Raw genomic sequence first — 16,489 nt, forward strand, 5'->3', positions numbered from 1 at the left:
TGTGAGTGATGATGTTGAATAACCATTTTAAGTTTGAATCAAATTCATTTAGTAATAACTGAGATAGAGTGAAAGTGCGTCAAAATTTTAACCTGAAATTCTAAGTAAATGGGGGCATATTTCATGAAATATTGGTATCACAGTTATGGACCTTGAGTAATATGATGTGGTTGATAAGATGGAACGACTATCTTAAGTTTGAATCAAATCCTTTTAGTAATAACTGAGATAGAGTGAAAGTGCATCCAAACTTTAACCTGAAATGTTTAAGTAAAAGGTGGGGGGTGATAATTCATGAATTATTGGTGTGAGAGTTATGGCCCTTGTGATGTGGGTGATGATGAGGAATAACTAAAGTTTGAAACAAATCCATGAAGTAATTACAGAGATAAAGTGAAAGTGCATCATAACTTTAACCAAAGTGGGGATGCGGAAGGACGCCGGCACTGAGTTGAGTAGGACAGCTCTCCATACTTCCTATAGTCAATCTAAAAAGTGATGGCAAAAAAACACATAATGAGCAGATATTCAATAGGTGTTGTGCAAAAAGCAACAGTTTAACCTTTGGTCTGCTGCTGGCAAGTGATTCTGCCTTTGCAACCAAGGCAGACCAAGATCAGTCTGCACGCCCATGCAGGCTGATCATGGTCTGCACTGCTTGCTGTTCTGACAGTAAATTTTCAGTGAACACCCCTTTGAATAATAAATGGTATTGCCCAAATTGAATGATGGACCAGTCCATTTTAGAAATTTAGCAGGGTAACGGCTAAAGACATAAAACATAGGCATTATTTTGTTTCCCTGTTTACTCATTTAACATATACATAAAACACTTACAATACAAAATTCAATACATATAAAGTAAAATAATTATATATTAACAAAATGTACAATACCATTTTGTCATATGATTTACGTAAATAACACTATCATCACACTTTCATAGAAATGAAGTAATTAATTTGGTCCTTAAATGGTAGTTGATTTTGACTGCAAATTTTTAATTTTTCAAGGAAAATTCAATTAAAAATTCAAAGAACATGTACTTGATTTACTATTAAGCAGATCAGGCCTTGTAAAAAAGATCATTACACAGATTTTAATAATGAAATAAAACCTTATGCTATATGATGGTCATTTGTATAGTAAACACTTTTTCAGGCACTTTTCTATAACCCTTTTTACCAAAAAAGCAACCTTATCTATATATTTATGTAAAGAGAACAAATCAGAATTTTCTTTTCACTTTTTATGTTTGACAATCTGCAATTTCTCTATGATTTGGGCATTTCCTGACTGGTATGGAAATTCATGGCATTGCAACACTGGAAATACAATACAGAGAGGTTGTAGTAGCATGGAAAATGTTTATAATAATGTCAAGATGAGTCCACAACCTTTATTCCATCATGTCATTTAAAATTAACACCTTAGAGTTTAGTTTTTTATTAAAATGAATTTTGATCATACAATTTTCTAAACTAATTACAGTAAATTTAACTTATGACAAAAAAAAAATGAAAACAGACAAAAAGACAAATTGTCACCAACCAACAGGAGGAAAAGTGTTGATTTGTGATAAATGATGTTAAACTTTCTGCTTCAACTGAAATTATAAACTTACCACATTTTACCTCATGTTTAAATACCGACCCCATCTGTCCAATGAAACCAAGCTGGAACAATGTTATAATTACATTGATACAGAAAGTACCACTGTACCATAGAATAGTAACCACTTCAGGTATGCCAAAAGCATTTAGTAAGTGTACAATATTTACTTAACCTGTACTGGCAAGATGATAATGCATGTTTAGGTGAGCCAATCATCTCTAAAGGTATGCTGTCAATACCACATTTAATGAGTTATTAACTAAACTACCTAATCTTCCAGTTATTTAAACAATGAACATCATGCCAATGGCAAGTAATTTTGCACACTTCTGAATACTGGCGTGGGTTACAGGCCTCTGTACAATTTTGTTACTATTTATAGAAAGGTATAAAGTAAAACACACATCATTCATTCCAAAACAATTCAACAACATTCATTTATAAACCAAAAATCTGTTTGACTTTCCAAAAATAATGATCACATTTCGAAGGGTCTGGCCTCCAGGTTTATATCAGAATATAATAACTTCTAAAACATTTTGAAAAACTGAGGTAAGAGCCATTATCCGGTGTCAAGATATACGCTTATGATATACAGCTAATTTTTTTCTTTTTACGTTACAGTTCAGAAATGGGACAAACACTTTTGAGTACTATCTATATATTTTAGAGATTTCCTGTGTTTTACAATACAGCGTACTTAATAACATTATTTTCACTTTCGATTACAATTATTAACTAATGAAATTACATTCAAAGTTTCCATAGAAAATTACATAAATCTGGAAGCATGTCCATTTAAAACTGTAAATGTTAGTCTATGTTTTTGCTATAATATCACAAGAGACAACAAAAGTTTTTTTCACTTGGCTTCCTTCACAATACAAAATATGACCTATTAAAACTGAAATGAATGTTCTGTGAACTCTTGGCTATGTTGTGGAATTCTATCGACTAGTCTAAATACATCCATCCCGGGAATGTTGTACATTTTATTTTGGAACCTCCTGAAAATAAATAATAAAACATAAATTTTGTTTGTTCTTAAAAGTGTGAATTTAATATCATAATAAACTAAATGTAAGCTACCAGAAGTCATATAAATAGAAAAACTTAAGTTATTTGTCATTGATATCATATGATATAACTTTAAAATCTTATAAGCAAAATATACTGGTAAGTTGCTTAACATCATATAAACTTAAGTTACTCAACATCGTATGAACAAATTAACTTAAGCTTAGAAGCAGTCCAAGAAATTGGGGATAGGGTGCCACAATCTATGCTTCACAAATATTGTTACCTTAAACAAAACAGTAACAGTGATACAAAGGTACTATTAACCTCTATCATATCATAATATATTACAACTCCATATTATGACCAAACATGTTATTAAAGCTGCTTTAGTATGTCTTAATATGGACACGCGTTTTTCATTTTGCAGGTTAATTTCAAGCGGTTTCCTGACATAGCCTTCTCTCAAATGTGAACAAGAGCTGTCACTAATGGTGACAAATGCCCCCGCAGCACCTTGACCTTTGACCTGGTGACCTTTACCTTTGACCTGGTGACCCCAAAGTCAATAGGGGTCGTGTACTCAATAAGTACTATTAGCATGTGAAGTTTGAAGGTCCTGGGTGCAGTGGTATGAGTATAGTGCCTTCATGCAAAAAGTTAATATTGGCCCTGTGACCTTGACCTTTGACCTGGTGACCCCAAAGTCAGTAGGGGTCGTGTACTCAATAAGTACTATCAGCATGTGAAGTTTGAAGGTCCTGGGTGCAGTGATTCGCGAGTAAAGTGCCTTCATGCAAAAAGTTAATATTGGCCCTGTGACCTTGACCTTTGACCTGGTGACCCCAAAGTCAGTAGTGGTCGTGTACTCAATAAGTATTATCAGCATGTGAAGTTTGAAAGTCCTGGGTGCAGTGGTTCGCAAGTTAAGTGCCTTCATGCAAAAAGTTAACATTGGCCCCTGTGACCTTGATCTTTGACCTGGTGACCCCAAAGTCAGTAGGGTTTGTGTACTCAATAAGTACTAACAGCATGTGAAGTTTGAAGGTCCTGGGTGCAGTGGTTCGCGAGTAAAGTGCTTTCATGCAAAAAGTTAACGTTGTAACAAACTAACGAACGAACTAACAAACGGATGGACAGTTGAAAACTAATATGCCTCCCTTCAGGGGCATAAGAACACATTCCCACAATTTATGAAAAAGCAAATCTAAACAGTTTATGTTGTTTGATATACTACTTGTGCCTATGTCAGATGTGAAAATGTTTTATCTTGTGTTAACTATATTTTCCACTTTCACAATTTCAGTAGATGTACATTGATCAGCACTATCTATAGAATAAACTAACAGCACCATTTTCAGTCTAGCTCAGTGCAAAACATGGCATGCTATAACTGTCAGGTTCTAGGATCAAACTTTACTACAGCAATTAAGACCCTAGATCACTAACATAAGATTCAAAGCTTGCTTGTACAGTTTAAGTTTTGCAAGAGGATCTCACTCGGAAAACATTTGCGAAACTATTTTGAAATAGTCCCAGAGATGGGAATGGCGATGATGACCTAAGAGACAATATAAAGAAACACAACACTTGGGGATGGGGCACAAGGAGGCAATCATAAGGGACTTAAAGGGAGGGGGAGTAATGTTGGATGTGGGGATTGATAGATAATAACTGAGATAAAGTGAAAGTGTATTAAAACTTTTACCTGAATTTATGAGTGAAATGGTGGATAATTCATGAAATATTACTGTTACAGTTATGGCCCTGGTGTCGTATGATGAGGTAATAACAGGAATAAATCTTTTAAATCTGAAGCAAATCCATCATTAACAGCAGGAATAAAGTGAAAGTTCATAAAAACTTTAAACAAGGTGTGTACACAGACGCCAATGCTGTGGTGAGTAATATAGCTCTCCATATATTAATACTGAAAAATTTCATCGATTTAAACATACTGAAACATGTTCTGGATCTATCCCCATCCACTCATATTGCATAACTCGTATCAAATTGCTTTCCAATTGTGGCCCAACCAGTGGATTCAGTTGAAACAAGAATGCACAAAGCCAACTGCAAAAGAAAGAAAAGTTATTTATGCATCTAAGAACCTTACATGCCTGCCTGTGTAAGACAAGGTTTTCTGCTCCAGAGGGGGAGTGTGGAATGTAAAATCTAGCATTAGCAAGGTGTTTTATCTATACTATTCCCTGGGCTAGGAAAACACATACCATACACAGACAGATATGCAGGATAAATATTTGGAGATTTTCCTGGTGTTATGTTTATAGTTTGAGATGGCATAGTAGTACTAGTACTATCTGAAGTCTATTAACTGCAAAGTATTTCCCTAGGGAAAGACAGGAATATCCATCCCTGGCACATGATCAGACATATATATTCTTTCACCGCTTGGTAGTAAAAAGAAAAAGTTTATCCACAACATTGATATTATAGTATGTCAATACATTAAGATACAATCAACTCTTCAGTTATTGAATGCAATGAAAATGCAACTTTTGAATAAACTTAATTATATGATCATTCAATTTGCAATTTACATACAAAAATATATATCTGGTAAGTAGGCATGCCAGTGTAAAGTAAAGCATTATGGTGTTTCTGACTGAACTGGTGATATTCCAAGCCTGCATGAATATATAAATATTAAATGTTGCATTCTGAAATTTTGACATTCGTACATAATATAGAAACATAGCATTCTAACGCAGATACTATAAAAAGAACTATTAGAGAAGGCAGTACACTTGTCCTTTTCCATGCTGGGTATATGACATGGGAGATGTATTTTCAAAGTTAGAGTGAAACTGCATTAACCCTTAACCTGCTGGCGGCAAGTGATTCTGCCTTTGCGACCAGTGCAGACCAAGATCAGCCTGCACATCCGTGCAGTCTGATCATGGTCTGCACTGTTCGCTATTCAGTCAGTAAATTTTTAGTAAACATCCCTTCAAATGATAAATGGTACTGCCCAAATTGGAAGATGGACCAGTCCATTATAGAAATTTAGCATGGTAAGGGTTAAAACTAGCCAGCAGATTTAAGTAAACAAAAGCTGGCAATAGGATAGTACACTCAACTGTTTGAAAATGTTTACAGATCTATGATAATCACTTTCATTTTCACTTCTCTATCTGTAAACATTTTCAAATATTATCAACATTATGAGATATGTTTAAGAAGTACAGTGAAATTAGGTGGCATGTCATAAACACTATTATAAAATCTGATGCCAGCCACCTTGATTTTTAAGGTACCCAACCATAAATCATAAGATGTCTGCTCTTTACTACGACCAATCCTTATGTGAGGTCTATAGAGACCTTGGTTAAGAAGATATTTGTTTTGTTTGTTTTGGATTTAACGCCGTTTTTCAACAGTATTTCAGTCATGTAATGGTGGGCAGTTAACTTACCAGTGTTCCTGGATTCTGTACCAGTACAAACCTGTTCTCTGCAAGTAACTGCCAACTTCCCCACATGAATTATCAGAGGTGGAAGACTAACAATTTAAAACACAATGTCTTTTATCAAATTGTCACGGAGAACATATGCCCCGCCCTGGGAGCGAACTTGCGACCCCACGATCCGTAGACCGACGCTGTCCCTACTGGGCTAAGTGGGCAGGCATAAGAAGATATAGTGACATTGAGATATAGTGACACTGAGAAGCTTGCCATAAAATTTTAACCAGCACTATCACAATATTTTGAACCCAATGACCTTGACCTTTCGCATTACAGACTGTAAAATGCCAGATGTTTGCCTCTTAGCAAGACAAACCATTATCATAACCCTGACAACAACACGGACAGTAGCTATGAAGATATAGTCAAAGTATGAATCTTGCCATAATCACTTGAATCAGTATGCAACAGCAAAACCAATGGTGACACCGACTCCAGTGTAAATACAATAGCCCTCATTACCCCTCTCATCATCACTGAATAATTGCATGTAGTTTCAATCCATTCCTACATGTAGTTTATGAGATACCAGCTTAAATGTACAAAAGCTCAAACAAAACTTGCTAAGTCAAAAAGCGGCATGACTTTGTAAAATAGAGTTATGTTTCAATCTGTTCCTATTTCTAGTATTAGTGAGTACTAAGAAACCAGCTAAACAAATAGAAAATCAAGACTGATGCCAGCACAGACACCAATGGATGAACGAGTGAGTGCAATAGCTCTACATATTGTTTGAACAGTCGACCTAGATGATATACTTACAACAAGTAGCAGCAGGCAGCTGTCATTATGAACATAATCTGTACAATTCTGAAATACATAAAAACACATTTTTAGTAAATATAATCACCAGTGATTCACATTATGATTATTATCATTGTTATAAAACGTGTGTACTTCTGCATGTTGGTTATGAGATTGATCTACCACCTACTATTCTTAAGTTGACTGGAGAGACACAAAATATTAACTTGATTTAAGATATAAATACTTATTTACTTTTTGATTCTGGACAAAATTTTATAAAAGAATATGCACTGACTAAAATTAAGAAATTTTGTGAAAATTAACAATTAGCAGACCACGTAACTGGTTATACCTTTTAGGATGTCATATAACTGTTGTCTTATTTAATTTAAGGGAGGTGTAACTGCCATGACGTTTTGATATGATTGACTGCAATTGCAGTGATTCAAGTATATATCAAAGGTAGAAATGTAACATTAACAGAGAGTAATTAATGCAGCAACTGCATTTTAAGCTCAATATTTCAGAGCCAAGCTAGTAAGACAGTAATGACCTATAATCAGTTTTCTTGCAAGAAACAACTTGTGACTGTTGCATTCAGTATTTGTTTATAGGAAAACTTTTGGTGCAATGACATTTAAAGTGTTGCTGTTTAAATATGTAAATATTTTGTTATTGAATTTGTTAGGTCAATAATGAAATTAGTAGTATATAAGTATCTTGAAAGAGAGCAATCTTGCCCCATTGCACTGAAGTGAATATATATGGTCAAAAATCAAGCATGTTTTTATGAATAGTACTGAAGATTTTTTTCTTCATATTATACAGAACAATCTATAATTGTGATTGCTAATATTCTTAACTTCTCAAGGTTCAATATTACTCCCAAATATGAACCTCAGATTTCGTAGTTTGAAAATTTACCTTTACCATAGCCTTACTGGTTCGGCTTATCAGGATGGCTTATTTTATCATCTGATATTTTATAGTTGTCATCCCTCTAAGCCTTACCAGTATCTGCATTTTATACTGTTAGGAAAGGAAGACATTAAAAATAAAAAAAGTAATAAAATACTAGTCAGACTTACTTGATCTAATAAAACTGAATAAATCAAATATCAATATTCGTGTAGATACTTCAAATGAGTTAAATATAACATATGCTTTTAAATAAGAGACGTTAAATCTTCGTCAGATGTGATATCTACCTTTACACTGGTTTTAGTACACAGCAGACCACCCATGACACTTAAATTAAAGTAACAAAACACAATATATACCTTTAAAAACTATCAGCGGGGCAATTGCATGTTTTAATGTGAACATAAATTCATAATCTGCGATGTTATCATAACTGAATTGCGATGCAATTATTGCATTGTACATAAACAAGAACACATTCCCAATGGATTTCATTGGGGATTTCCTAAAAGAAATATGTAGAGTAAGTTTGGACATGACAGGACAGTGACAATCAGAAGTTACTATTCTGTCCCCAACTGTCCTGTTATTTGGACAGCCTTTATCACTGTTCTGATTTCTGAATGTCTGAAGAATGTTTCAATACCCACTGGTCAGAAAGGCAACATGGCATCATAAGGTTAAAAGTTTGGTTTATATAAATAAATAAAAAACTGGTGCTACAGCTGATTTTTATAAGGAAGTAAGGAAGTGTGTAGGGGTACAGATCCATACCTCTAGAATCTAGAATTCATTCATCAAGAGTTCTATACTCATTTTAACAGGGGTGTGGAAATCCCAATATTTTTTACTTGTCCACGGACAAATGAGACGTAAACAGGGCCCGCCCTGGCCAATAACTGTTTGTAGCCAAATAAAGAAAAAGCTGTTAAAATCGTACAAAAGTAAGTTTAAAATTGCAAAATAGATCATCAAATAATTTGTAGGCAAATTGATTTTTTTAGCCAAAGTGGCATTTTATTAGCCATTAGCTACTACGGCTAATGGCAGCGCAAGCCCTGATAAAAATCCACTTGCCCGCAGTCAAAATTCACCTGTCCGAATTTTCAATAAAACCTGCATTAAACTGCCAATTATTCTTCATTTTGGGCAAGTGTTTTTATGATCTACAGGTAAAAACAAAAGCAAATATAATTCAGTGTATTACTGTAACTGTGACAAACAAGAGGGCCATGATGGCCCTATATTGCTCACCTGTTATCACTGCACTTGAGGACAAGAAGGTCCTCAGTAAAAATATTTAAGTCCAAAGGACAGGAACAACAAAGGGAAAAAATTTAACCAAAAAGAAAAAACAATTCTTACAAGGTACAGATATGTCCAAATGCACCTAAAAATTGGAGGTACCATCCATGTTGTACCACAGAAAAGTGGTCTCGGTTTTTCCCTACGGCCAATAATAAACAAGATGAACATTCTGACTAATTTTCATGAAGATCCATTGAAAAATATGGCCTCTAGGGAGGTCACAAGGTTTTTCTATTTTTAGACCTAATGACCTAGTTTTTGACCGCATGTGACCCACTTTCAAACTTGACCTAGATATCATCAAGGTGAACATTCTGACCAATTTTCATGAAGATCCATTGAAAAATATGGCTTCTAGAGAGGTCACTAGGTTTTTCTATTTTTATACCTAATGACCTAGTTTTTGACCGCACGTGACCCACTTTCGAACTTGATCTAGATATCATCAAGGTGAACATTCAGACCAACTTTCATGAAGATCCATTGAAAAATATGGTCTCTAGAGTGGTCACAAGGTTTTTCTATTTTTAGACCTAATGACCTAGTTTTTGACCGCATGTGACCCAGTTTCAAACTTGACCTAGATATCATCAAGGTGAACATTCTGACCAATTTTCATGAAGATCCATTGAAAAATATGGCCCCTAGGGAGGTCACAAGATTTTTCTATTTTTAGACCTACTGACCTAGTTTTTGACCGCACTTGACCCAGTTTCGAACTTGATCTAGATATCATCAAGATGAACATTCTGACCAATTCTTATGAAGATCCATTCACAAGTATGGCCTCCAGAGAGGTCTTAAGGTTTTTCTATTTTTAGACCTACTGACCTAGTTTTTGACTGCACATGACCCAGTTTCAAACTTGACCTAGATATCATCAAGATGAACATTCAGACCAACTTTCATACAGATCCCATGAAAAATATGGCCTCTAGGGAGGTCACAAGGTTTTTCTATTATTTGACCTACTGACCTAGTTTTTGATGGCATGTGACCCAGTTTCAAACTTGACCTAGATATCATCAAGGTGAACATTCTGACCAATTTTCATGAAGATCTTGTGAAATATATGGCCTGTAGAGAGGTCACAAGGTTTTTCTATTTTTAGAACTACTGACCTAGTTTTTGACTGCACATGACCCAGTTTCGAACTTGACCTAGACTTCATCAAGGTGAACATTCTGACCAATTTTCATAAAGATCCCATGAAAAATGTGACCTCTAGAGTGGTCACAAGCAAAAGTTTATGTAGGTACGCACTGACGGACGGACGGACGGACGACGGACGCTGCGCGATCACAAAAGCTCACCTTGTCACTTTGTGACAGGTGAGCTAAAAAAAGCTGTCAACACTTCTGCCTGTATACAAGGCTGAAGTCGCATCCACGAGGCTGGGGAACATTCAACAGATTCAGTATCACAAAAATGCCATGCCTAAACATTGCCCATGCATAGCCAGCTGAATTTAGATACTCAAGACTCTTGAAATGATGTGACTCGTTTAGAATCGTACCCGGCCGGGTTTCTCTGTGCTTATGATTTTTGTTTTTATCTGACTATTGATTCGATTCCTTATTGAACAAATTTGTCCAAAGGTTTTTGCGAGAACTGTTTAAGTCTCCAGTTTCTATTCATAGAGTTACCATGTGAAAAAATCACGTGAGACTGAGACCAAGAGCCAATCTGAACCTGGGAAAAAAGATGCTAAATTTAGCCGCAAGTGTACGTTTTTTCCAAAAACGAGGCCCTCGGTGGGTAAAAGATGGATTTGGTAGAAAAGATTATTTTTTTCACATCCATAAACTTCAAGCAACTGAGTTACTTATTTACCGTAGTTTTGCTTTTTGCGTAACTTTTACCTGAAAATGTATTTCTGTACAGACAAACTTGAATGAAAAAATGCACTTGTCTGCCGGCAAAAAGTCCCGAGTCGGCCATAGGAATTTCACACCCCTGTTAAATCTTGAATTAATCAGCATGGAACAGTATTTTTTATTTGGAGTTTTTTTTTTTTTTTATTTTGGAAGGAAATGTAAATAATCTGGCGAACGCTTGTATCTCTAACCCATTTTCATTAGAGTCTTAGTTGAACATCGATTAAATCTCATTTTCTATCAATTTAAAGATGCAAACAAACCACAATATCTGGAAAAAGGAGGTCCGTACCCCAATACAACTCCTAACAGGCTTGTCTAGAGGGGATCCATACTCCTAGACACTTTGACTGGCACCCTTCAAACTGGTGCCAGTGGTGGGCTTTAAATCTTACGCGACTTCAATTAACTTCTAGTACTGAACCTTTTTACTATCTGGTCACGGCACTTCTTAATTGCAGCTCATTTTCAGCTCAAAGATATCATAATAGGAAGTGGCTATTCTTACGGTCCCGTAGGAATAGCCTCGCAGGCTATTCTTACGGCTCTCCCGTAAGAATAGTGAAAAGCCCGGAGATGTCTATTCCTACGGCAGTTTTGTATTACAATACATTGTACTGAAGTAACTGATAATATTTTCAAACGAGTTTAGAAATGACATGTAATCACATTTGGTCATTGTGTTACAAATAAAATGTTAGGTCTGAACTGATGCAAACATGTCAAGCTGATGTGTGATAAACATGTTTAGAGTGATAACTGTTGAACTTGTAAAAAATTTGCATGTATATACATGAAACATAGATCAATAATTCTCTTAACTGGTTAAGTTGAAAATACTTGGTCAATATTTTTAGTGTTTCAATATATATTAATAAAGGTATGTATTTACATCTATATCTGTACAACCAACGATCGTTTTCCGATTCATTTAGAGGATAAATTTCAGTTAAATAAGTATTTTACACTTACGATAAATTTGTTGTATTAAAATTGTTTGTTTATGTAACAAATGGAAGTAATAAAATGTGTTATACTAGGGGAAATCACTTCTCTTTTTGTCTTCTCTGGATTTCCTTACAGTACCGGAAAAGTAAAGAAGTTGGGTGAAATTTTATCAGTCAAATTAATTCAGTATGATGTGTAACACAAAACTGCCGTAGGAATAACCACCTGCGTACTTTTCATGATTCGTAATCTTGAGAGAGCCGTAGGAATAGACACCTGCGGGATTTTCACTATTCTTACGTGAGAGCCATAAGAATAGCCTGTGAGGCTTTTCCTGCGGGACCGTAAAAATAGCCACTTCCATCATTTATACAGGGCTCCAGATAATTTTTTTGGCCTATGAGCATTTTCTCATCATAATTCTTGCGAATGAGTAAAATGGTAAAATCTGAAACTGACAAGGGGTAATTTTACTCCTGAATATTTGTAAATGAGAAAAAAAAAACAGAAATAAGTTGTATATCATATTTATTATTTATTGGGTGTAACACCCATGAATTTGTTTGCAGTTCAGTTTCAATTCAGCATTCAAGTTTTTGCTTCTTTTTCTCCATTGGCTTGCTTTGGCTTCACACTCACTACCAAATCCAATATATTATTTAATATACCTTTAACGATGTTTTGGGTATCATTTTTGTTGGTTTAAAGAATGCGTAGCACGTCTGTTCACTTCAAACATTCTTAGAAAGAGTCATGTTGTTGTTTACTCCACACCGGAAGTTGATATTTTAAATGGACACCGCTTTAAAATACTCTACCTTACCATCAATATTAATTCCCAACTGGTTTATTTACACACGCATTGAGTGTATATGGTTTAACCGAGGTTTACAGAGTACCATTCAATGCCTGTATACGTTCAATGTGGCACAATGAATGCCGATCGTGCACCATTATGTAAAGCATCCAGACGATTCAGATTTTGTTTACTGGTACTGATGATAAACCCGGACAGATGATAAAGTTGACCACCTTGGAAATATTTGATTGCAAGCGGTTATTTATAAAATTGAACACACCATCTTATAGTTTCCATTTACAACACCAACTGGTGTAAATAAAAACAAAATTGGTAAATATTCTGTATAAATAAATGACTTATATTTATCTGTATAAAAATATTTATCCAAAATTACTGGGGAAGAGGGTGTTTTTTGCGCATGCTCACTGTCGCCACATGGAGGCCTGACATTGGGTCACTTTTCATTACTTGATCAGGAATGACTGTTGCAGCTTTTTGGAGAAAGTTTCAATATAATACTATGAAGAAAATTTTGTAAATGACAAAGTGTTCGAATTTATCATCAGTCAACCTGCTTACAGTCCCCATTTTACTAACCCCTTTCAGGGCCTCACTTCGTGTTAGTTTGATAACTAAAAATAAATTTGAATTATGTAAAGTTTTCAGCAAATGTTAAGCTTTATTTTGATATCAACCATTGATTACAAATTGCAGAAATAAAAAAGTTACAGGTAAAAAACCTCATTTTGTGTTCGGGTTTATCATCAGTACCAGTACGCTTGTAAAAAGTCATTGCATGCGGTTCTGTAATTTCATGTAGAGTCATTTTACCTATGCTCGACCAGCCAAGTGCTCGAGCACTATTTATAAATGTACATGTTTATTGAAATAAACCTTTGAACTCTCGGTTTTTATTCATTTATTTCCTTCCCAGCATCCTTGTACGACATCTTACATATTTGATCTAGATCTTTAAGGGGCTTGTTTGTTTACAGACGACAGCTTCTTTGCATCTGTCAAAATACTTACCCTGAATCTCCTCTTGAAAATGATGCGTCTTTCCCGAATTCTTTAAGAAAAGTACTGGAACAATGTATTTTATAGTCTTCTAACCTTTATTGATAATTTAACATAAGCTTATATCTGTAAACTATCGACTTGAAAGTAAAATTTAAGATGTAAAGAAACACGCCCACCTCTCGACAGGCCAAAACAAAAATGGCGCCTTCATTAGTTGCGTCATGTAGACGCTTGAGATAAAAAGATTCACCGCGCCATAAGACTAGTTGGATAAAATAATTATGGACATTTGACATTTTGAAGTTTTTCGGTTTGTTTATTGTTAAAATAGTTTGATTTCTTGTTAAATTACTTCATGGATACTGCAGACACACCATTTACCAATGTTCCTTAAGCCTGCTGTTCAGGTAGGTGTTTCTATCTCTTGTTTGAAAGTCTGAAACTTATTAGTTTTCAAATCTGAAAACAAAACTAGAAAATATGAAGTTTTGACTCTTAGAATATTTGTTTGTTTGATTTTATGATTACCTCTAAAAAAAGAAATCGGTCTGGTCGAGCATTAATAGGAAAATGTCACTTTAAAATTTAGTGTTTTACACCCTATAGTAAGAACCGCGCCCTATTTTATCCTGATCAATGTCAGCCAAACGCTTGGGTGGAAATTTACCAATAAAAGTAGGTCAATTCAGAAACTAAACGTTTTCCACAACCTTGTCAGTTTTTAATTTGTTCCGAGAAAAATACATGTAAATCTGGTCGAGCATAGGTAAAACGAGTCTACGTTTTTATATGCTAAAAAATTAGCAGACATGCGTATATGCATTATTTCAAAGCGTAATTTACGCTAATACGCATCTTATCTGGAGCCCTGTTTATAGCGAGCTCGAGAATCGAGCTTTACGGTAACGCAAGTATACTTGCACACTTGGTGATGGATTTGAAAAGTTTCGTCGGAAGTTTTTAAAAAGCGCACCCTAGCGGATAGGTGCTCACAGGAAATACTTCTTTCCGGAGTGAATACAGAACTTCATTCAATTGCTAAAAAATATTCATCCCTCAACAATAATGAAAGAATGATTTCCAGTTGTTTGAAAACAAATATTGTTTTCATTTAAAAGATCAAGCATCGGCCAGAAAATGGAAAAAAAATGTCATTAATAAGCAGAAAGAAACGGGAACGCTGAAATGACGTCACCGTGACACCGGCTTCCCATAAATTTTGCAACGTATGATATTCACTGTTACAGGTATGGTGACACTAAATGTAGACTTTTTCAAGTGAATAGGTTCTCTCTTGTGACTAGTGAATAGTTTCTTTGTGACAAATAAATGATGCATAATATTTTTAGCTAAATCCGATTTCTTTGAGCTCGCTTTGAGGCTTTGCCTTATTTCATATTAAAAAATCCGCAAACTTGACACATCATGCACATCTTACCCTTTGCTTGGAGATCGTCCCATACAGAACTGGACGAGCAATGGACATACAACTCCAATAAAACCCCAAAAGATCGTTACAACAACTAAAGCCGTGTCAGCTCGAGTACCCATTTTCTGTCACAAATCGTAAAATAGTGCTAATAAATAAAAATGTTATATATTTTTTTCCGGAAGTGAAAATCAAATCATATGATCGATCCTTAAGGCGCTTATGCTTATTTGTTTTTAAAAGCGCTTGATATATCGAGATCATAAGACCTGAAAAAATTCCCGTTACCGTCGAATAATGTACGGAAGACATTTGTGGCATATATATGTTATTTTATTTGCGCTCAACATATATATAAGGAACAGTTTCCAACAATTGTGACAATTCGCCGGTCAAGTGATGCGACAAATTTGTGACTTCAGTAATCGCTCAGAAGACAATTTCGAACTCCCCCCAAATAAATTTTCAGCTTCAAGCCGATCTGCAAATATTCCCTGTGTTCATCAGCAATCAGATAACCTACAAAATAATAATAATAATAATAATAAAAAAACATTCAAAACAAAGATCAGAATTTCGAGAAAAACAAATATATTGGAAACTGACAATTTTCTCAATGTTGTGAAGCCAAATGACTCGAACAGCTATTAAACAACACTTTCGGCCACATTTATTAAAATTTTTATTTATAAAGCATGAGGTTGCTTTTGGAACGGCATTGTTTTTTATTTTGTTTTTTCTACACATTTAATGGTTTATAAACTTCAATAGTGTTATTTTGTTGACAAAAAAATAGTCCACGATGGAAGATCAAAGATAATAATATTAAATATTGGTGTATCACTTAAGTAAATTTTAAGATACGCAAAGTTTTTATTTTTCAAACTTGGCCGCCAATTTGATGACGCCATAGATCACACTGGCCATATAGCTTTTGCAGAAGCGGTGGTCCCAACGCCGCGGCGGTGGAGGATTCGTCGCAGAAGAGGTGGAGAAATATGGCCGACTGACTACATTTATGCTGTCATCGGTATGTTTTCTAATGCCATTTTCACGTTTGACTGAAAACAACCAGTGAGACAGGAGCCCACACGTGTACTCTTCCAACCAGAAGCACTTGTCCGGTGCAATTCTTTGTCATTAATGTAAACACTTCTGTACAGTTTGACGAGGGACTGCCGTTTTTGTAGAATTCCCATTAATAATGGTAAAATCTTGTACAAAACGACCCCTGAGCACGTTTGCAGCAAATCGTAAGTACGGCCCTGTCAAGCAAAAACTATTTCTTCGTAATAGGTGAATTTTCATTACAGGCATAT

The 16,489-nt window shown here is 35.0% G+C and overlaps 1 protein-coding gene across 1 annotated transcript; it reads right to left on the minus strand.

Moving 5' to 3' along the window:
* Positions 1-788: 788 nt before the first annotated feature.
* LOC123546406 (V-type proton ATPase subunit e 1-like) lies at positions 789-15,396 on the minus strand. The gene is made up of 4 exons (XM_045332652.2): positions 15,180-15,396; positions 6,881-6,928; positions 4,590-4,704; positions 789-2,621 (listed from the first exon to the last, which is right to left on the minus strand). Exons 1-4 carry the CDS (start codon positions 15,290-15,292, stop codon positions 2,607-2,609), a joined length of 291 nt encoding a protein of 96 aa, XP_045188587.1. The 5' UTR covers positions 15,293-15,396; the 3' UTR covers positions 789-2,606.
* Positions 15,397-16,489: the final 1,093 nt, after the last annotated feature.

This window comes from Mercenaria mercenaria, chromosome 9 (genome assembly GCF_021730395.1).
Source record: "Mercenaria mercenaria strain notata chromosome 9, MADL_Memer_1, whole genome shotgun sequence".
Lineage (NCBI taxonomy): Eukaryota > Metazoa > Mollusca > Bivalvia > Venerida > Veneridae > Mercenaria > Mercenaria mercenaria.